This window comes from Scyliorhinus canicula, chromosome 6, assembly GCF_902713615.1.
Source record: "Scyliorhinus canicula chromosome 6, sScyCan1.1, whole genome shotgun sequence".
NCBI lineage: Eukaryota > Metazoa > Chordata > Chondrichthyes > Carcharhiniformes > Scyliorhinidae > Scyliorhinus > Scyliorhinus canicula.
The window spans coordinates 51,321,803-51,345,321 of NC_052151.1; the positions used below are offsets into that span (position 1 = coordinate 51,321,803).

Sequence of the window (23,519 nt, forward strand, 5' to 3'; positions counted from 1 at the left end):
TAATCAACTTAGAACAGTGCCTGCCTGCAACTGATCCAATACTGAGAACCGCCTACAGGCCGACTGCTCTTTATGCCTCCCTTCAAGGGGAGGAGCCATGGGCGGAGCCCATACATGCCCCAAAATGTTCCCCTATGGATAATGCCATACAATGGCCCATAGGAGAAGCCCACAAGGGCAACAGCATAGCACCGATACAAATAAAAGGGCAACAGCACAGATACAAATACACTGGTGGATTATTGGTATAATACATTCACCACAGTTAGATGAAGAATGGTGGAAGGAGGCTAATGTGGAGCAGTAATGTCAACATGGATCAGCTGATAATTTTGTTTCTATGCTGTGGACCTACTGGCCCTGATATTTATGGGTTCCTACTGGTTGGGAAACCCACAAGCCATTCAAAAAGATTTTAGAACCCTGCCTCCATGTAAAAAGATTTGTAACAAACCCTTTTCAACCCAGCGTTTAAGTCTGAATGCGTCACTATAAGTTTACTTCACACAGACACACTATGGGGCCAGTGAAACTTAACATTTTTCTGTCAATCCTAACAGCAATTAAACTTTGATTTACTTCACCTTGCACAGCTTTGCAGTAAACAACTAATTAAACTCTAACCCAATATTCTGTTTACGTAATAACAATTAATTTTGTGGCAGCAAATTAATATGTTGTGCATTACATGATAAATACACCTTTGCCTATACATTTAGGATCAGATTTATCATGGATAATCAGCTGCTAATAGAACCATAGGAAGAATCCATTATGCACAATGCACCTATGCCAGCAACTTTGTGACAATAATATAAAACAAAACCATTGTCCTACTTGCCCCCAATAGCTCTGGGCTGTCCACTGCTTAAAACATTTACTTGTTTTTCTCTTAGAGATGTAATGTTCTCTCCTCACCCAAACCCAATCATAAAGCACCCCATACTCCGATAACCATTTGCATAAAGAAATGTTGTGCATGAACACTCTAAGGATTTTCTTGACAAACCCTCATACTGATTTCTCAAGTGAAATAAATGCTTTACCCCATTCACCTTGTAAAAAAAACCCTTTAAATTATTATTTTTTAAGCTTTCAAATTCCTACTTGATTTTCATTTTTCTCCAGTGTAAATATTCCCAGAAGTTCCATAATTTTACCATCCCTGCCATTTTCTTCAAATCTACAGTGTACACCATCCATAGATTTAATATCCTTTCCCAAAACTGTACAAAGTACTTTAATTTTATATCTGCAAAGTTACCATTATTTCTTTACCCAAGCACTCCATGCCCTTATTTACAAATCCCAAAATGTAATTGACCATGTAAAGGCCAACTTTGTCTACCTGCACTTACATCTTCAAGAAATTATATATTTGAGTCCCTGTATCTCCCTGTCATCTATGATTCAGTTTTACTCCCATTCATTTTTCCCTCAAAAAACATGTTTGTTCACAGTTTTGCCAGCTTGCCACACAATGTTGTGATGCCACTTGTCTGCCCATGCTGCTAATCTGTGTATATCCTCTTGAAGTATTTCACAGTCCGAAAATATATTATAATGTTCAACTTCGTATCTGGCTTGGAACCATAAGCACATTTATTTGTACCTTATACAGATTTACTAAGCGAGTTTAATGTGCTGCAATAGGGAAAATGTGCTAAACAATCTATTGGTATTGAAGGCAGACAAGTACCCTGGGCCTAATGGCCTACATCCTAGGGTCTTAAGGGACGTTGCAGCGGAGATAGTGTATCCATTAGTTATAAAATTCCAAAGTTCCTTGGATGTGAGAAAGATTCCAGTGGATTGGAAAAATGCTAATGTAACGCCCTTGTTCTAAAAGGGAGGGAGGGAGAAAGTAGGAAACTATAGACCAGTTAGTTTAATATCTGTCAATGAGAAATTGTTAGAACCTTATTCACGAAGTAATAGGATATTTGGAGAGTCAAAACGTTATCTATCATAGTCAGCTCGGTTTTATGAAATTGCTTGGAGACATAGGTTTAAGGTGCGAGGGGCAAAGTTTAGAGGAGATTTGCGGGGGAAGTTTTTTTTGCACAGAGGGTAGTGGATGCCTGGAACTTGCTGCCCAGAGGAGGTGGTGGAAGGAGGTACGTTTGTGACGTTTAAGGGGCAACTTGACAAATACAGGAAAGCGATGGGAATAGAGGGATACAGACCCCAGACGTGTAGAAGGTTTTAGGGCAGCATGATTGGTGCAGGCTTGGAGGGCCGAAGGGCCTGTTCCTGTGTTGTACTTTTCTTTGTTCTGATATGTGCAAAACGCTCTTCAAAAACAATGCTGCAGCACCCTCTTTCCAAGAACATATCAATTTCACACTTGCTCTAACTAGTTAATTGACAGTCAATTGAATAAATAGAATGTTTTTAACTGCAATTTAACATGCGTTGAACTCACCATCCAAATTACGAATGTAGAGCGGTTGCATCTTCTCGCCAAACATTCCATTTTACATTGTGTGATTTTGCTATTCTTATAAATTAACTCATCCTCTATTGTGAGCTGTGCGGATGATGATTCACTGGTAATAAACAGATTGTGTATAGCATACAGGTCCTGCTAATTGCAAAACAATTGTGGTTAATTATGTGTTATTAAAATTGTTGAGGCATTAAATGGGGTTTCACTTGAGCTTATAAAAAGAGACACTGAAACTGCGGTGTGTGGTTGGGTTCGGAGGTGCATGTTTGTAATGTGCAGCTCTGTATATAAATGCTTCTGAAAGTGTGTAAAGATTAGCTTCAGTTCGATCCTTCACCACCTGGCTTTCTGGATTACTTTAATCTCTAATACTTTTTTCATACTTAACTATTGTTAAATATATTCAAATAAGCATTCAAAGGCATGTCATTGGTCACTTGTTTGTAAGACCTGCCATATTTCTTCATTGGATGGTTTGTTTGTGATGATAACAGTGCAGGTTTAATTCTGTACTAACTGAGGTTACCCATGAGGTCCCCACCTTCTCAACTTTGCCCCTAACCTGAGGTGTGGAGACCTTCAGGTTAAATCACCACCAGTCAGTTCTCAGCCTGTGATCATCTGGGACTCTGGCCACATTTATATTTTATTTTGCCTTTCGGAATGAAGCTCGACTTTGCAGAAGCTCACCACCAGATGCTTTGAAGAATTAAAAGTCGACATAATCCCAGATGACCATCGGCTGCTCTCCCCTTTGAGGGGGATAGCTGATTGGTGGTGATTTAACCTAAGGATCACCACACCTCAGGTGAGGGGCAAGATTGAGAACGCGAGCCTCCATGAATAACCTCAGCCAATTTGGGTTTGAACCCGCACTGTAGGCCTTGCTCTGCATCACAAACCAGCTGTCCAGCAAACTGAGCTAAACCATTTAGTCACTTGATATTACATCTAAATGGGAAAACTGAACGGCCTTTTCTGCACTGTATTATCCTGTGATTCTGTGAATTCTCCTATCTGGGGCTAGGTCCCGTGGCAGAGGCGGAGATGGGATATGTTTCCTGATGCGGAAGTTGACAGGAAACCACACTATATCTTCCATTCCCATTGTAATTAATTATGCATCCAGGGGTTTTAAGCCATCTTCCATGGTAGAATTGGCATCTTATCTGGATGGCATTTTTAAAAGGCGCCTGACATCACTGACCCACTGTTGAAGAAAGAAGGTAGACCTCATGAAGAAAGAAGATGGGTCTCTGGGAACAGTCTGAGTCTGTAAGGTGGGCCTCAGCGAAGACACTAAAGCTGGAAGATCTACCTGATAGATGAATCCTCCACCTGCTGCTGTGGTGTTCCAGGGTCCATATCACTGGCAGTCTCTTACCCTCGGGGCGGCACAGTTATTAGTACAGCGTCAGGGACCCGGGTTTAACCTTGGGTGAATGTCTGTGTGGAGTTTGCACGTTTTCCCAACATCTGCATGGTTTTCTTCCGGGTGCTCCGGTTTTCTCCCACAGTCCAAAGATGGATTGGCCATGCTAAATTGCCCCTTAGTGTTAAACGGTTAAAATGGGATTAAGGCAAGGGAGTGGGCCCTTTCAAAAGTTCGGTGTTGACTTGATGGGCTGAATAGCCTCCTTCTGCACTGTAGGGATGCTATGATTCTAACTCCAGAGACAGCCCCGGGCATTCTTCAGGTAAACCCAGATTTCTGCACACCGCAATGGTCCAGATATGTTTTGGACTGGTGTGTTTGTTGGCAGCACGGAGAATCGGGACTGGGGCAGGGGAGGATTCCGGTCGGGCCTTCACCCCATCCCATTAGTTGGATGGAAATCAGTTTCACGTTGGCCTCCAGCAGGATTCCTGATCGACCATGGTGGGCAGCATCATAAGATTCTGCTGTAAGTTCACGCTGGCATAAAACCAATTTTTGGGCCTTCAGCAGAATTCTCCAATCACCCCCCCCCCCCAAACCCCCATTGATCCCACCTGCAGGGGCAGAGGAGAATTCCACCTTTTATATCTGCCACATTAGCAACTCTGAACACCTGGGGCGCGATTCTCCGCAAATGCGGGGAGTCGTAAAGGCTGCCGTGAAACTGACCGTCGCTAAGTCCGCGCGCCAAGCGTCACGCCGGCTGACGCCCACGATGACGTCAGCCGCGCATGCGCGGATTGGACGGCTCCAACCCGCGCATGCGCGGGGCCGTCATCTCCCTCGGCCACCCCGCGGACTGATCCTGCGGGGCGGCGGAGGGAGAAAGAGTGCGTCCGTTACGGACGCACTGCCCACGATCGGTGCCCACCGATCGCGGGCCCATGCCCCCCTTGGCACGGCCGTGGTACTGCCGTGCCAATCGGGGCCCTGGATGCCCAGAACGGGCATGTTGCGGCCGGTTTTACGACTGCAGCAAGCAGGTGTGTTTGCTGCCGTAAAAACGGCCGTAAAGGCCTGGGAACTCGGCCCATCAGCCTGGGGAGAATCGCTGTTCGCCATAAAAAACGGTGAGCAGCGATTCGTGTCGTCGGGCGGCCTTGGGGGGGGGGGGGGGGGGGGGGAATAGCGGGAGGGCGTGAAAAATGTCGGGGACGCCCTCCCGCTATTCTCTGACCCGTCGTGGGCAGCGGAGAATCGTGCCCCTGGCTCATGTCTACAGGCAGGTGACTTGTACAGTATTACCCCAATACAAACTGGCAAGAAGTTTGGTATACTGGCTCACCACTTGTTTTTCCAGTTGATAGGGTATGCATCATACCCGTCTGCACTATTGAATATATTATGGCTAAATTCAACACATTTCTGATCAACAAGGGAGTCGAGGTGTATGGGGATGGGCGTGGATGGTGCTGGGGTTGTACAATAAAGTGGAGATAAGACAACAATCAGATCAGCTATGATGAAATTGAATGGCGGAGCAGGTTCGAGTGAGTAAATGGCCTACTCCTGCCCCTAATTATTGTGTTGTTAACTAGATATGACAAATCATAAACTATCCATGTCTAGTGGCATTTGGATGCAATGTCTGAAATTGAAAATTTATGCTTTAGACTGAATTTTGTTAATCATTGCTAAGATATCTATGGTATATAAAAGAGACCCTTATTCGGAGAAGTTCTCAAAACGTGTATTTTCTTACATAGTCATATTAAAAATGCAGTCTTTAAGATGTTTTTTCTTAGTTGTGGAAAAATTTGCATGAATATCAATAATAAGAAGTAATCAAGAACCACTTCTACCCAGTAGAGATAAAAAGAGTGATCTTATTTCTGAATTGTAAGTTAAAGCACATGATGGAAGAGCAGTGGGGGGGGGGGGGATGTCGAGAAGCACCATCAGCTGCAATAGTTTGATTTAAGTCATAATGCTTGCATCTGGGTTGATGGCATTAGAACAATTCAGGCAACAACTAAGGGACAAATAATCAAAACACCAACAAAATTTGAAGAGCGAGCTCAAATAACATACATTAGACTGATATTTTCCGTTATTTATTACATTCAGTGTTTCCAGCTAATAGCTCAGCTTTAATGAAAATTGTGGAATCAAAAGGTCACCCATTGGCTTATTATCATTCTCTTGTTATTTGCAAATCCAACATAATGTGCTTGATGCCATATATTTGACTTAATTGATTTCTATCTGTCTCTTATATCGCTTTTATGTAGTCTATGCTGGATGTGGCAGCGAACAATGGCTGGCTCGTTACAGCACTGAATATAATCAACCTAATTCAAATGGTGATTCAAGGCAGATGGGTACACGACTCCTCTCTGCTTACCCTGCCAAACATTGAGCAGCAACAACTCTACCTCTTCAGGTAATCACTACAGCTACTTGCTGTGGGCTCGTAACTCGCTTAGTACCTGAATCAAGTCTTATCTTAAAATTGAACTTTTTATGCAGTACACAATTATATTAAGAATGTGGTATGATCAATGGATATGCAAAGGGGCCTCTAGCTCTTCCCAATTTTTTGTATGTAAGGGTTCTAATTATAGGAGGAGAGCAGTGTAGACAGACATTTGCCAGAAAAATTAAAAGCAACAAGGTTAACATAACTATGCCTTTTAATTCATTGTTTTTGGATAATAAAGGCATAAGAAAACAAGTACTGTTTCCACACACAAATGAAATGCTGGCAATTTAAGAAGATTTTTGGAGTGTAATTTGTTCCGTCTGAACTCTGAAGTGAATAATACATTTTTACTGATCACTAATAATGAAAACTTTTTAACAAATCCCATTAGAAATTCCCTGGGGATCAAGCTTTGAAGAGATTAACTGTGATTTGTATCAAACGCTTGCACCTCCCAGAGCCATATGTGTATGCCTTGTCCTGGCTAAATAAAACTGGTATAAATTGCCGGCAAGGTAAACAGATTGTCTTTTTATGTAGGTAGTGATTTTGACAGTGATGTCTTGTACTAACATGCCTATTGTCTATTAACATGTTGTCAAAGGTCACACATTATGCTTTGAATCTGTTCTTCGATGAACTTGTTTTAATGTTATTAATGATGTAGTTCTATAATAAATCCCATAAGTGTTATAAAGGGATATAGACAGACTAACTGAGTGAACTCCATCTGCCACAGTTTTGGTCTGTGTGGGGAAAGTGTGAGGGCATCCACTTCGGATCTGAGAAAGACAAATCAGAATATTTTCTCAATGGTAAGAGATAAAGGAGCGGTGGAGGAACAAAAGGATTTAGGTGCCCATGTACACAAATCACTAAAAGCTAGTACAGGTGCAAAAAGTAATTGAAAAGGCTAGTGGAATGTTGTTTTTTTTCCCTCCAGGGGATTGCAATACAAAATGAGGAAGTGATGCTTCAGTTGTACGAAGTGTTAGGCAGACTCCATCTGGAATACTGCATTCGGTCTTTGACTGAACCCTAGCTCAGCAATATTGGCCTTGGGATGGGTAGAGCACGAATTCAGCAGAATTAGGGGTTAAATTATAAATTAAATTATGTCTTGTTTCCTTTCAAGTTTAGACGACTGAGAGGTGATCTAATTGTCATATAAATATGGAAGGATTTTATTGGGAAGATAACGTAATTCCTCTGGTGGGGAATCCAGAACACTGGGCATAATTTTAAATAGGAGCTCGGCCATTTAGAATCATAGAATGTACAGTGCAGATGGAGGCCATTTGGCCCTTCGAGTCTGCACAGGCCCTTGGAAAGAGCACCCCACTTAAGCTCATGCCTCCACTTTATCCCTATAACTCCGTAACCACACCCGACCTTTTTGGACGCTCAGGGCAATTTATCTTGGCCAATCCATCAAACCTGCACATCTTTGGACTGTGGGAGGAAACTGGAGCACCCGGAGGAAACCCACGCAGACACGGGGAGAACATGCAGACTCTGCATAGACAGTGACCCAAGTCGGGAATCAAACCTGGGACCCTGGAGCTGTGAAGCAACTGTGCAGACCACTTGTTGTGTTACAGTGCTGATTTAGGAGTTAAATCCGGACACAAAGGGTAGTTGAGAAGTCTGGACCACAACCCCAGAGGTTCTGGATGCTAAGATTTTTATTCAGTAAGGGTATCAAGGAGTTTGGAACAAAGGTACGTAAATAGAGTTGAGGCATTCGATCATCTATGATCTAATTGAATGGTGGAACAGACTTGAGGAGCTGAATGAGCTGTTCCCATGTTAGAGCATTAAGTTAAATTCTCTGAGGGCAGCACGGTGGCCTAGTGGTTAGCACAACCGCCTCACGGCGCTGAGGTCCCAGGTTCGATCCCGGCTCTGGGTCACTGTCCGTGTGGAGTTTGCACGTTCTCCCCGTGTCTGCGTGGGTTTCGCCCCCACAACCCAAAGATGTGCGGGATAGGTGGATTGGCCACACTAAATTGCCCCTTAATTGGAAAAAATAATTGGGTAATCTAAATTTATAAAAAAAAAAGTTAAATTCTCTGTAAAGGACAGTAATGTTTTTTTTTAGTTTTTATTTTATTCTTCTTTTTCACATTTTCTCCCAAATTTACAGCCAACAATAAACAATAATCAGTAACGAATGTAATGTCAATCCCCTTATCAATAACAACGATCCCATCCTCACCAAACCCCCAAACATTAGTCGGCATGTTAACATAAACAAATGACAAAAAGGAATCAGGAAACACCCATAGTCATCATTAACACATACAGACCCAACCCCCAAACGTTCGATGTGATCCAATTCTCAAAAGTGCACAATGAATAACGCCCATGATTTGTAGAACCCTTCCATCCTTCTCCTCAGTTCAAATTTGACCTTTTCAAGCGTTAAGAACTCCTGCAGGTCCTCCCCGCCAAACCAGGGCACAGGGTGGAGAGGTTGATCTCCACCCTAAGAGGATCCGCCTTCGGGCGATCAATGAGGCGAAGGCTACGACATCTGCCTCCGCACCCATTTACAACCCCGGCTGGTCCGACACCCTGGATATGGCCTCCCGAGGGCCCGGGTCCAGTTTCACGTGTACCAGTTTAGAGATTATCCTAAACACCTCCTTCCAGTAATCCTCCAGCTTTGGACATGACCAAAACATATAAACGTGGTTTGCGGTGCCTCCCCCGCAATGTTCACATACATCTACTACCCCCTCAAAGAGCCGGCTCATCCTCGCCCTTGTGAGGTGCGCTGTATACGCTACCTCTATGCACCAAAAGGAGAGTAATGCGACATTGGTGCTTTTTACATCTAGGCCGTACAGTACTTTTTTCAGGTATTCAGCCATGACCAGTCTTTGAGAGTTTCAAATGTTTTCACAGCCCCACCAATTTCCTTTGACATTTTCTCTCCTATTCTTTCCATCTCTTGTCTGCCAACGCACCGCAAAAGTAGACAGATAACCAACTCGCCCATTTTTTGCAAAAATGGTTCTCCGAGTGATTCATTAGGTCACCAGAGTGAATTGCTTGATGATTCGCTTCCCTCCCTGCCTTTTGCTCCACCTCTTTATGCCAGAGTTGAGACCAGCAATTGATTAATAGAAGTAAAAGCAGGGACAAGCCTGCCATTTCCCTCTCCATTGTGAGATTTATTAGAAACGTGGTGCTCTAAGGTGGAGCCCTGTCTGCCTCATCATGGAACAAAAGGAAAGCAAGAATAAGATATGGTCAGTCAACCTTTGTGTTATTATTTGGACTTCTGCACAGCACAAATAGTGGTTATTTTCGCCTCTCTTAATGTTAAATCAATTCCTCTTGAGTTGTGGAAAAAAAATGTGCCAGCAATAAATATCCAGTTGCATTGCACAGATAAAGTCCCCGAACACAATGATATTCTGTGCTGTAAGGAGAACCAGGAAAAAGTAAATTTTGTTTGATAATAAGAGCCATCTAATCTGACGGGCAACACATTGTGTTCATACTATTGCAGAGTCGGTGACTAAATTTTCCCTTCTTTCTAGTTAATAGCACATCATCGTTGGTGCATAACAGTGCACTGGCTCAATTTAAAAGAGTTAAAAAAGAAAGTTACAAAATTCTAAATATCTATGCAACACGTTTTATTACTCTGGGGAAATGGAAAACTGTTGGGGAATCTGGGACAAAGGGAAATTATGGAGCCAGACCTTTCAGGAGAGAAGTTATGAAACCTTTTTATAAACAAATGGAGTTGGAATTTGGAACTCCTACAAGCAGCAGCAGATGTTGTGTCAATTTTTAATTTTAGATCCGAGATTGATCAATTTTTGTTAACCAAAGTTTCATTAAGCAATTCATGGCAACAGCGGATGTAGGAAATTAGGTCACAGATCAGCCGTGACCTCTATGAATGGCGGTACAGGCTCAACATTAATGCCTTACTCCTATTCCAATATTTCTCATCTGGAAAGCGGGTGAGCAAAGCTTCACATCACAGTTTTTGGCTGCAGCAACACAAGACTAAAGTTAAATTGAAATGGGTAAGTGACCTATTGCATCATGTCAGCCTCTTAGAAGGGAAGCTCTGCTCATGTTTGGGCCTGTTAAAACCTGCCAAGCTATTCTCTCTAAAGTTTACACCAAACCTGTGCTTCAATGCATGAATATTTTGCACTTCAGCTGGAAATTTTCCTCTGGTCGTCATTGTATTTGGTCCAGGCAAGTGTAAAGGATATAATTGGCCTTGAAATCAGTGTAGTGCTGATTAACCAGGAGGTTACAGGGCTCCAAGGATGAGATTACAAGGAGAGATTGCATAAATGAGGGTTGTATTCCGTGGAATGTAGAAGAATAATTGGTGATTTGATTGAGGTTCTTCAAATTTTGAGGGGAATCGTGAGGGTAAGTAGAGAGAAAACCCCTTCCTCTGGTGGAGGGTTCTAGGCCAGGGGGACGTAACCTTAAAATTAGACCGAAAGCTTTCAGGAAAGCAGTTAGGAGCCACTTCACTTAACGAATAGATACGTTTGCTAGACAAGGGATTGAGGAATATGGAACCCAGTTGGTTGGATGATGTTAGGATACCAATCTGCCTTGATCTCATTGGAAAGTAGTACAGGTTTGAGGGACTGAATGGGCCAACTTCTGTTCCTTTGTTCCAGCCAATTATTCTTGTTATATAAATTTTAACAGCATTTTCAACTAGTTTGAAAATGTGTGTGTGTGATTGATTTTGTTTTAATTCTTAAATATATGTCCCTATTTATTTTGTTAGGAGATGCAATGCAGGCAAAAGGAAAAGCAGCTCCAAAGGTTATAAGGGTCCCATTGAATGTCTTCCTGAGTTGATAGCTGCATGTGAATGTAGGGAGGACATATTTCATTCCATCGTCGCTGATGAACTACAGCCTATACAGATTTCCCAGGTAATTTGCCATTTCAATCACCTCTGTTTTTCTCTTTTGTTGGTTTATGCATTTCTTTTTTTGTTCAAACTCCTCGCAAAGGAGTTTTTAAGGGAGATTGACAAATGTGCCCGTCTCTTACAGCTGTCTGTAAAATGCGTTAGTATTGGCTAAGTCTTACAACTGTGTGAATCATCCTTATTGGAACAGTCTTGTAGCTATTTTTAGCAAAACAAAATTTATTCTTTGAAAGATGTTCCCAACTCCCAGAATAACACTGGATGCAAAAAGGCAGAAGGTGGGGGTTGAAGAAGGTTTCTTCTCCCATTGAATAGGATATAAAAGTACTGGGATTTTCCTGATCTGTCCCAGCAATACACCCTAACATCAATTTAAGAAGTAAATCCCATTTCAGTTCCCACACCAGCCATTCTTGGTCAACTATGAAGGAGATTATTCAGTCTGGGTAGTTTTACCATAAGAAGCAGACTTAAAATCACTGAGATTTTCTGCACTTCAGTCAAAGTGAAGGGATAGTCCAGGTCATCTGTCTGGACATTTATTCAAACATAGGAGCCAGCGATAAAAGGACAGTGATTACGGTGCTGAGGACTCGGGTTCGAATCCCGGCCCTGCGTCACTGTCCATGTGGAGTTTCCACATTCTCCCCGTGTCTGCGTGGGTTTCACCCCCACAACCCAAAGATGTGCTGGTTAGGTGGATTGGCCATGCTAAATTGTGCCTTAATTGGAAAAAAAAAAATTGGGTATTCTAAATTTAATTTTAAAAAGGACAGTGGCACCTATTGCATCACCCAGTCCCCCAAGCACAACATCACTGCCTGATCGAAAGACCCGGCATTGGGAAGGGTGGGAGGTCACTGAGAGCCACTATCCTGCCCTTACTGCCATTTCCCCACTCCCCTGTGACCCCCCCTTCTACTCCCACCCCATGACCACTCCTCCCCTTATCACTCTCCTGCAGCCTGGGATCCAGCAACAGTAATAGCTCTCTCGAATTTGCCAGCATAAGTTCTCAGCGGGCAGGACTTCCACCCTTGTGGTCTTTGATGTCGGAAAGGGCCTGAACGGCTGCACTGACACTTAATTCAATAGGACTTCCCTAAAAGAGACAACGTGGAACTTTCGCTGGCTCTCCAGCTGGCAGGTGAAATTCTTGTCTCCTCCATTAAATAGCACCTGTGGGTTTGCTAAGGAAACACTATGATGCGGACAAACACTCCAAGCATCCAAGTATTAGATATTTCATTGCTATGATATGCCTGAAGTTTATAAGTGCAGAGTTCATCAGAATAAGCATGTGTCATGTGACATTCCCGCTTGTGTGAGAAGGTAGTGAGCAGCTGTGCGTGGAGCTTTTGAGGTTCTCCGGCTGTGTGAGGAGTCAGTACAAGTAATATGAGGTTTAAAACTCAGTCTGTGCAGAATTGTAGCCCATATTAATCCTTTACCATAAGGGAAATATATGACTTGGGGTGGAAGGAAAACATAGCTGGAAAAAAAAAACATATTATCAATTGTACTAGTGGCCGGCACGGTAGTGCAATGGTTAGCATTGCTGCTTCACGGCACCAAGGACCCGGGTTCAATCCCAGACCCGGGTCACTGTCCGTGTGGAGTTTGCACATTCTCTGCGTGGGTCTCAGCCCCACAAACCAAAGATGTTCAAGGGAGGTGGATTGGCCACGCTTAATTGCCCCGATTTCAAAAAAGAATAATTGGGTACTCAGTTGAACTAGCCTAACGCAAGAATTGTGCTGTTACCAATGATCAAGCATCTTAAAAATAAAGTTCTGCTGCATTGAATTTCTGTTTTAGAGAAAGCATTCAATTTTTTAAAATATTTAACTATTAGGATCTTTGAAACGCTGATCACATTTCAGACATATCATCGCAATGAAATATCTGAGACTTGGTTGCTCGGAAGGTCCTCATAACAATTGAACATAACGATTACAGGAGTCATAAAAATGTTGAAAAGTAAGCATTTAAGATAATACTAAATTACTGGCAGTTAAAATGTTTTGTAATGTTCAAAAAACAAAGTAACAACTTATTACCCAGGCAGGCAACACACAAGAGCATCAAGACTCTCTGGCTAGCCCACCGCCACATGGCAGACAAGACAGGTATAATTCTGTTGTGGAAAAAAATATGTGCCAGCAATAAATATCCAGTTGCATTGCACAGATAAAGTCCCCGAACACAATGATATTCTGTGCTGTAAGGAGAACCAGGAAAAAGTAAATTTTGTTTGATAATAAGATTGTACTCATTTCAAAAAATGATTTTCTTTTTGAAGTTGTTATTGTAGCCTGTTCATTGTGAAAGTTATTTGGTTCTGAAATTTATTCTACAACCTGCCTCTGCCAGTTTGGCATGGCGATCACAAGTAAAATATATAAAAAAATTATTCTGGAAATTAGTGGGTTTAAAGCATCAATTTAAGTGCTAATTGCAGTCGTAATGAGAAAAGGCAGTCATCACTGTGAGATTTGCATCTGTTCTGCCATCAGTATGCTCTGAACGGCTGGCGACCAGCAGAAGATTTGGCAGCTAATTAAATAATTGCATGCAGGGAGGTGTTCTCATCTGATTCAAATGATGAAGATTAATCCTCAGATAAATATGTTTTGCCCGTATTGAAATGTTTTAGCAGCCTCGGCTGCAATAGCCTAGATTTTATTTTTAATCAAAAGGCAGCTACTATCTAAGAGCTTTATGGTATATTTAAGCAATAAATTATCTTCTGTAGCTGCGTTAGGACAATACGCTTGCGCACACGGGTAAACAATGAGTGTTATCTTGACTGTCCTCCACACAAATAGCACCAGTTGTGCCTCAATATTGCAGGCAGCTAAGAGTCTTCCAGGAAGGCAAATGTTTTGGCAATGGATTCAAAATGTTTTTTTTTCAATCTCTGTACTTATAACCTGATCTTTCCAGTTGCCTTTGACAGTTATGGTTTTTCTCACTAATGTTTTTTCAGAAAATTAAATATTGGGCGATATTTTCCGTCTGGGATACTATGGGCATGTTCCACCAGCCATGTTGCGTTCACCATCGAGCACCGTGCAGCCGGAAAATGCCAGGAGAGCCCACTCGCAGATTTACTGACAGTCTTCGCGATTCTAAAACAGGGCCACAAGGGAGACGTGACCAATGACACATACCAAAGCTGATTTTAAACCGGCTTCGGCGAACTTACTCTGTATCCACTGGCAATGCAGGATCCATCCGGTCTCCCCAGCGAGGCCGCAGCCGGACGCCGTTCGGCACTGGTCCACCCAAACATGGACCAAGCGGAACAGCACCCGGGGATCTTCTGGGTCACGGTGGTCAGGGTAAGTGCAGGGTGGCTCCCTGACCTTACCCTGGAAGGCAGACACCTTGGCACTGCCGAGGTGCCTTTATGGCACTGACAAGCTGGCAGGAGTGGTGCCAGGGTGGCAGTGCAAAGGTGCTCAAGTGCCAGGGGGCAAGGTGAGCCATGCCCATGAAAGGAGGGGGAGGGTTTGAAGGATGGGGCGTATGCAGGGCAGGTAAAGAAGGGCCACTGGGAGCCTGGAGTGGTGATGGGTGGGGGTCCTGGGAGGGAGGTCAGGGGGCCTGAAAAGGGGCACCCACATAGCGGGGTGTCCTCACTTGGGGGTGTGGGGTAGTGCCCATATGTGAGGGGGTGACATTGCGTATGGGTGTGGGGGACCCACAAGCTCACTTAGAGATCGGGGCACCTTTTCAAGATGGCAGCCCGATTTCTGAATTCATCAGAATTCAGTGTGGGCTAAACCGGTGAGAAGCTCACCAGACCCCAAAAAAATGACTATGTGTCATTGCATAGAAGTGGGAAACCCGGCAGCAGAGCCGGCAGGAAACTCCCTGAAAAACCTGCCACAAATTAACTTCAAAAGTTTGAGGAGAATCGTGCCCTGAATGTTAATGCCAGGACTGTATTGCACATAGTTTGCGTTTCCGTTGGAGGCGCTATTTCTGGAGCAATTCAGGACATGCTAATGGGCCAACACTCTGCTGGCGCAAATTCCGAGCAATTCCTGGCCCAGCGAGCGTTCTAACTGCTGAGCCAGAGATAGCGCCAAAGAGTCTGGCAGCTGGAGGTGTTTTTAAGCGCTCCACTAAGCACACACTCCCTGCAGTCAATAAGACGGCTCAGAGAAGACCTGCCACCACCCCTCTCTCCCCGAATTCAGGAGTCTAAGGTGGTCCCACAGATCTATGCCAATGAGGAGCGGAGGGACACCCGCTTTCCCTAGCGTGGGCCACAGGCTCATGTCTGCCCTCCTGAACATTGCCTGCAAGATGGTGACAAAGGCAGTCAGCACTGCCACTCTCACCAGGAGGAGACGGCTGGCGATGTCAGAGGGGTGGGGGTAACTGTGAGTCGTCTGTCCTGAGAAGGTTAGAGATCCAGGGAGGGTTCCAAATGATCCCCTGCAATGGAGCAGAGTTTCTGAGGAGTGCCGACACCTGGTGGGCTTCTAATTGAGCTTGGCCCTTGATTCAGCTGAGGCATGAGGATGTCCAGTGGTGCAGCCTTGGTGGGCTCCCAGATAACTAGAGGCCTTCTGAGCATTAAAAGCACTAAGGAATGTGAGCAGCCAGGAGCCTGTCACTAATACCAAAGGGGTGCGGTTAAAAGACAGACTGCAGCAATGGCAGTCTGAGCCAGGCCACCCCAATCCCGAGGGGCACACTCCAAATCCACGGACTTGGCACCAAGTCACCACCTGCTACTATGCCCGGCCGGGGCAGCCATCCCCCAGCCAGCCCAAGAGTTTTCCAAGGTTTATCAGTGCTTTTGTTAGCCTCTCGCTCCCCCTTCGCAGCTATGGCGCCTAGTCCAGCTTTGTAAATACTTGTAATACTTCATGCCTGCGAGATATCCACCTGAGAAGAGAGGAGCATTGTGTAATGGTGGAGCATTCAGTGTGCAACCTGTTAATCACATCTAAATGTATGCAAATGCTGGTTTTGCATGCCGGAGCAGAACGTAAACTTCATTAGTGCCACCAGTAAGGGACCGGAGCATAACACCCAAATCGGTGTTGGGCGTGGACCTCGATTTTGGCTGGACGCCCGATTCTTCACCCAATCGCGGTTCACATATGAGACGTCACAAAGTGAAGATTTCCACCCATTGTCTGGACGATATCTGTAATTATGGGTGATTTTAATTTGCATATAGAGTGGGCAGATCAAATTAGCTACAATATCGTAGAGGAGGAATTTCTGGAACGTATACAGGATGGTTTTCTGGACCAATTAGTTCAGGAACCAACTAGAGAACAGGTCATCGTAGACTGGGTAATGTGTAATGTGAACGGAATCATTGACAGTCAAGTTGTGCGACACCCCTTGGGGATGAGCAACCATAATATGATCGACTTGTTCATCAAGATGGAGAGTTAAGTAGTTGATTCTGAGACTAGGGTCCTGAATCTTAACAAAGGAAACTATGATAGTATAAGGTGTGAGTTGGCTTTTATCTATTGGAGAATGTTACTTAAAGGGATGATAGTGGATAGTGTTATGGGCCAGGGTTTAGAGAACCCCAAAGTGTATTATGGAGTTCACCAGACCCACAACTTTTACTAGATTGTGGTATGGGGAGCACATGGCCCACTCTACAGGTATGGTACAGCAGAAATAGAAAAGTATTGTTTCAAGCAAAACAATATTTATTCTATGAACTCAAGTTAACCTTTTTAAAACATACAGTGAACATCTTAGCAACTATTAATTCAAATACAACCCCCAAAGACTACAACACTAAGTAAACCTTTAAGCTTTCCTTTTTAACATCCGTACAAAACCTTAAAAACAAAACCTATATCAGAAGCACATCAGGTTAAAGTCACTACTGAAAACATTTATAATTCTGAATTCACCAAATGATCAAGAGATAGTCTTTTGATGGCAGAGAGAACAGCAGTACACCTGCTTGGTCTGGCTTCAGCTCCAACACTGAAAACAAAACTAAAACACACCCTGCAGCCTGCTCAAAAACGAAAGTAAGAAGCTGACAGACAGCCCAGCTCCACCCACTCTCTGACATCACTGCAGTAGTAAACACCCATTTCTTAAAGGTACTCTACAGATATTTATATACATACCCATTTATAAACGCCCATTTCTTAAAGGTACTCCCACATGACATTCAAGGAACACTTGGGGAAACAACAACAATTGTTTATTCCTATGTGGCACAAAAATAAAACATGAAAAGTGGCCAATCCATGGTTTACAAGGATATTAAAGATAGTATTAAATCCAAGGAAGAAGCACAAATTGGCCAAGAAAGACTATAGGTCTAAGGATTGGGAGCAGATACAGTACATAAGGATTAGAATTCAGCAAAGAAGGACCAAGGGATTGATTAAGAAGGTGGAAACTAGAGTACGAGAGTAAGTTTGCAGGGAACATAAAAACTAACTGTAAAGGTTTCCATAGGTAAATGAAGAGAAAAAGATTGGTGAAGACAAATGTAGGTTCCTTACAGTCAGAAACAGGGGAATGTATAATAGGCGACAAAGAAATGACTAAACACATATTTTGGTTCTGTCTTCACAAATTCAGATACCAGAAATGTTGGGAAATACTGAGTTCAGTTAGCGGGAGGATCTGAAGGAGATCAATATCAGTAGAGAAATGGTGTTGAGGAAATTGATGGAATTGAAGGCTAATAAATCCCCAGGACCTGATAATCTAAGTAAAAATAGTAGATGCATTGGTGGTCATCTTCCAGGATTTAATAGACTCTGGAATAGTCCCTGCAGATTGGAGGGTAGCTAATAAAAGGGAGGTAGAAAGATAACAGGGAATTATAGACCAATAAGCCTGACGTCGGTTCTGGGGAAAATTCTAGAATTCCTTATTAAAGATTTGAAAGCTGAGCACTTAGAAAACAGTGACAGGATCGGACAAAGTCAGCTTAGATATATGATGGGGAAATTATGCTTGACAAATCTACTGGAATTTTTTGAGGATGTAACCAGTAGAGTTGACGAAGGGGAGCCAGTGGATGTGGTATATCTGGACTTTCAGAAGGCGTTTGACAAAGTCCCGCATAAGAGATTAACATGAAAATGAAAGCGCATGGGATCAGGGGTAGTGTATTCAGCTGGATAGAAAACTGGTTGGCAGAGAAGAAACAAAGAGTAGGAATTAAAGGGTCTTTTTCAAATTGGCAGGCAGTAATTAATGGGGTACCGCAGGGATTCGTACTGGGACCCCAGCTCTCAATATATTTCAGATGAGGGAACAAAATGTAATATCTCCAAATTTACAGATGACACTAAGTTGGGTGGGAGGGTGAGCTGTGGGAAGGATGCAGAGATTCTTCAGTTTAATTTGGACAAGTTAAGTAAGTGGCCAAATGTCTGGCAGATGCAGTATAATTTGGATAAATGTAAGGTTATCCACTTTTGTAGCAAAAAAGAAAAGGCGGACTAATATCTGAATGGCCATAAATTAGGAATGGAGAATGTGCAACTAGACCTACTTTGTCTCGTACCCAGTCACTGAAGGTAAGCATGCAGGTACAGTAGGCGGTAAAGCAGGCAAATGGTAAAATGGTATGCTGGCGTTCATTGCAAGAGGATCCGAGTACAGGAGCAGGGATGTCTTGCAGCAATTATACAGGGCCTTGGTGAGGCCACACCTGGAACACTGTTTGCAGTTTTGGTCTCCTTATTTGAGGAAAGATGAGAGAGTGCAGCGAAGGTTTACAAGACTGATTTCTGGGTTGGCGGGATTGACATATGAGGAGAGATTGAGGATAGGATTATATTCGCTGGAGTTCAGAAGAATAAGGGCGAATCTCATGAAAACCTATTGGCAACAAACATCACCATTTCTGTGCTGAAAGAATGAGGAAGGGGCATAAACAGTAATCGTCTTCCTCTCTAAGAGGTCGGACAGGTGGAAACTCCTGCTACACTTGGGAGAGGGTACTTGCAGCTGCCGATTCTATCTTGAGGCAAGGGAAGCTTCTACTTTCGGGGGAGGTGGGGGAAAGAGGCCTTTAAGGAATAAATGTTCAAATGAATGTGACATGTTTCACTTCACAAATATATGAAAATATTAGCAACTTTATCAGAGTATTGGTGCATGCCTGTAAAATGTGCTTAATGTATTGAGTATCATCTTTTTGGAAGGAGCATGTTACAACTAAAGAGTGATTAAGATAGGAATCATCATCGGGGCCGACGCATTGAAGGGCGCCACTGTGCATGCGCAGATACCGCGGCGCACAGTTCACGCCAGGATCGGTAGCTGGAGCGGTGTAAACCGTTCCAGCGCCGTGCTGGTCCCCTGTAGGAGCCAGAATTACTCCTGGCAGCGTGGACACTCTGCCGTGGGATGGGAGAATCCCACCCATCGTAATTAGTTAGAATAAGGGGCTGGATTCTCCAAAAATGCAGCTATGTCCCCACGCCAATGTAAAAACGCTGGGGTTTTACTCTGGAGATTCCTTCAAAATATTAGCAGCTATTCACCTACCTGCAGGGGCTGGCATGGCCGGACTGCTTCTCACAGCTTCAGCTGCAGATACGGGCATGGTTTTGAGTACGCGCATGCGCACGGCCGCAGCCTCAAGTGGCCGCGCTGAAGGCGATGGCAGACTCAGCCGGCGGACTTGGACGAGGAAACAAGGTCCCAATGATCGGCCCCGCGCCGCTACATATAACACGCCCAATCGCCGCCCCGGACGCCCATAAGGCCCCCCCCACACCCGGTACTTGATCCACCTGCCCTCCACCAGGGCGACGGCGGACTGAGTCCGCAGCCGCCACCCGAGGTTCCAGACCGGCCAGACATGGTTAGAACCACGGCGTCAGGATCTCAGAACAGTTTTTCCCGGAGAATTGCGGGAGGGGCCTCTGTCAATGGCTCCCCCAGCTGCGCCGCGTAATCCGCACGAGAACGATTCTCCGGGAAGCAGCGTGGGGCACGATTCCCACGTGAGCACCGATTCTCGGCCCCCGGCACAGGGCTGCGGAGAATCCCGCCAAAGGTCTCGGTAGGATCAGTGTGAAGTGTACAGTGATGTTTGTATTATTCACAAATATCATCTTGTCTCATCCAAGTAAAAGATTGAGAATTCAATGTTGGGTTTCCCTGCAATTTTAATCTGGGTTAAATAATGCTGAAACTGTCATTGGTATTCCAATGCAAAGTAAAATATAAAGCTTACAAAGAATTTGAGACTAATAGCTACCAGCAGTTTTGATAACTTTCATTTGTGTATGCTTTTAACATAGAAAAAATAATAAATCAGGATTATTTGCTGTCAAGCCAAATCTGAAAGGGTGAGAATAAGGAATCCAATATTTGGTCTTTAAGGAGGAAATAGAATTTCCTGGGAGAAGAGAAGGAGGGATTCCACAACTGGACCTGAGGCAGGTGAAGGCCTCTAATGGTGAAAATGAAACGTAAATCGCTTATTGTCACAAGTGGGCTTCAATGAAGTTACTGTGAAAAGCCCCTAGTCGCCACATTCCAGCGCCTGTTCGGGGAGGCCGGTACGGGAATTGAACCCGTGCTACTGGCCTTGTTCTATATTACAAGATGGCTGTTTAGCCAATGATGCAGCAAAAGGTGCGAGGGATGTACAACAGACTGGAGTCAGGAATGGAGAGCCAGGGTCTGATGAGGGAATTGTAGGTCTGCAGGAAGACCTATCCCTCAACTCCAACCCCATTCCATTCCCAGTTTCCTGCCATCGCTGACCTGCCTACGGTCCCTCATTGCTCCTAAGCCTCTAGTGGGTACATTGCTGACAGTTACCATTACCAGTACCTGTGGTGCTGAACAAAGAACATACAATGCAGAAGGAGGCCATTCGGCCCATCGAGTCTGCACCGACCCACTTAAGCCCTCACTTCCACCCTACCCTATCCCCGTAACCCAATAACCCCTCCTAACCTTTTTTGGTCACTAAGGGCAATTTATCATTGTCCACTCAACCTGCACGTCTTTGGACTGTTGGAGGAAACCGGAGCACCCGGAGGAAACCCACGCAGACACGGGGAGAATGTGCCGACTCCGCACAGTGACCCAGCGGGGAATCGAACCTGAGACCCTGGCACTGTGAAGCCCACAGTGTTATCCACTTGTGCCACCGTGCTGCCATTGCTGAAGCAATGAAGAGTTGCTGGTCTCAGATTGAAAATGAGGAGGGGGCATAAAGAGTAATTATCCTCCTCACTAAGAGGTCGAACAGGTCAAAGCTGCTTTTGTTACCCTTGGGAGAGGGTACAGGCAGCTTCCCTGTTCTATCTTGAGGAGGCATGGGGAGCTTCTACTTATGGGGGAGGTGGGGGAAATCCCAGGGAAGGCCCAAGGCTGGCCATGTAAGTGCCTTCCGGGCACTTCATCAGTGGAGATGATCTGGGACTCCTACCGGTTGACAACATTAAATTCCAGCCGTAAATTCAACATGGGGTCAAAGAGAATTCTGAGGTTTCAAACAGACCGGTTCAGCCTGAGCTAGTGGTTGTTGGCGGTGAGAGGTACAACCAGTGGAAAGGGTCACAAATTGTTTGTTCCAATATTTCAGTGGCGGTAACTATGGCTGAGAGAGTGTACAGAGGTATTTGAGGTGGAGAGAGAAGTAAAGCTGTGAAAGTGCCCTACGCAGACAATCCACCAAAGAGCAGCATGTGGTTGAGTAAGAGAGGACCAAGCATGGATCCTTGTGGGTCTCACCTTTTATGAGCCCCTGCATCTCACCCCTCCCATGAAGGGTACCGCTCTGCACCCTGGAGGCAATTATAGGAAGGGTACTCACCCCCTTGGCACCACTCAGGCTCCAGGTTGGCACTGCCAAGGGTGGAGCCTTAAGGTGAGTAATCAGCGGCGGGGGGAAGGTGGCTGAAGGGTGGGATTGCAGGTGACCCTTGCCAGAAATCCAAGTGGAGGAGCTGTAGCAGCATTCTGAGACGGGTCACCATTGAATGGCACGCCGGGGTCGCTCCTCGCGATAGTGGGAATCACTCCGGTTTTCCCGCTACGGGAGCACTTAGTCTCCGATCATATGCATTTCAATTCTAAATGTGAAGATACTTCATGCAGCTGAAATGGAAGTTACTTTGTTCACTGAAATTGCTGTTGTTGCCAAAGATTGGGTAATTATTACAACTTCTGTCACCTTCTTAGACTTGGAAATTCCTGTCCCATCTGCCAATCATCGAGGTTAATCTGAATATCAAGGGCTGGTGGGAAAATGCTCCAAAAGGAAAAAGTGAAAAACCGCTGCCTAATGTGGGTACTGGCTTCCGAGATGAGAAGAACTGGACTCAGCTCCATGCGGATCAAGAATATGTTCTCCAGATCAATCTCTGCAGAATCGGCCTGTTTCGCAACAAGGTATTTGTCTTAACTTGAATAGAGACAAAGTCAAAGGAAGCATAAAACTAGCAACCATTAGTTAAGTCTGTTCCAAAATTCAATGGGATCATGGCTAATCTGTACCCAAACTCCATTTACCTTCCTTAGTTCCATACCCCTTGAAAACTTTGACTAGTATTTATGCAAATTTCCTGTTTGACTTGTAATAGGTGTAAATCTGTCTACCAGGAGCAGGGACTTCCTACAACAGACGGTCGTGCTTCTCGGGTTCAATTCTAATCTATCACTAAGCTCCTGACCTCATCATGAGAAGGTTCCCAGCAGAAAATGGATAGCTCATTGCAGGGAAGGAGAATCAGGACAAGCCCTTGATATTAAGGACAAGCCTTAATCCTGATGTCAGGCAGCTGACTAACATTGGCACCGTTCAGGGAGAGAATGTCATTCTGGTGAGCACGCTTCAAACAGCACCGTAAAGCAATGATTGCTTCTCACTCAGAGATTTAGGAATAGGGGGCAAACAAAGTGTCTATCCCAAATAAGGTATAGCCGATATGGTGTGTCTGGGTCACGACTAATTTCTGACCTTCCATTGCGCTTCCATTAGATTGCAACTGAATGAGATCCGGAATGTTTAGAATTCGTACAATGTATGTTTCTGTGCTGTCTGTATGTGTGAACAGTGCTGTCTGAGTGACCAGAACTTTACCAGGTCATTTACAGCCAGGCTGCAGGCAGAGATAGGTTGTAAAATGGTGAGGGGGTGAAACGGGTGGCTTGCTGGTGGTCTCCCTGCCACCACCCAATCCTGGTAGAGGCTGCAAAAGTGTTAGATGACTCCTGCCCAGAGCCCAATCAAGCCAGTTAAGTGGCCAATTAAGCACCTCTTAACCTCAATGGCATTTTA

The 23,519-nt window shown here is 44.4% G+C and overlaps 1 protein-coding gene across 3 annotated transcripts in view; it reads left to right on the forward strand.

Annotated features, from left to right (window-relative positions):
• Positions 1–23,519, forward strand: part of ascc3 (activating signal cointegrator 1 complex subunit 3) — a 661,661-nt gene that overhangs the window by 629,448 nt on the left and 8,694 nt on the right. For all 3 annotated transcript variants that reach the window (XM_038799272.1, XM_038799274.1, XM_038799273.1), the window contains exons 38-40: positions 6,119–6,270; positions 11,093–11,243; positions 22,421–22,630. In XM_038799272.1, coding sequence (XP_038655200.1) covers positions 6,119–6,270; positions 11,093–11,243; positions 22,421–22,630 — 513 coding nt within the window. The remainder of the gene's footprint in view (positions 1–6,118; positions 6,271–11,092; positions 11,244–22,420; positions 22,631–23,519) is intronic.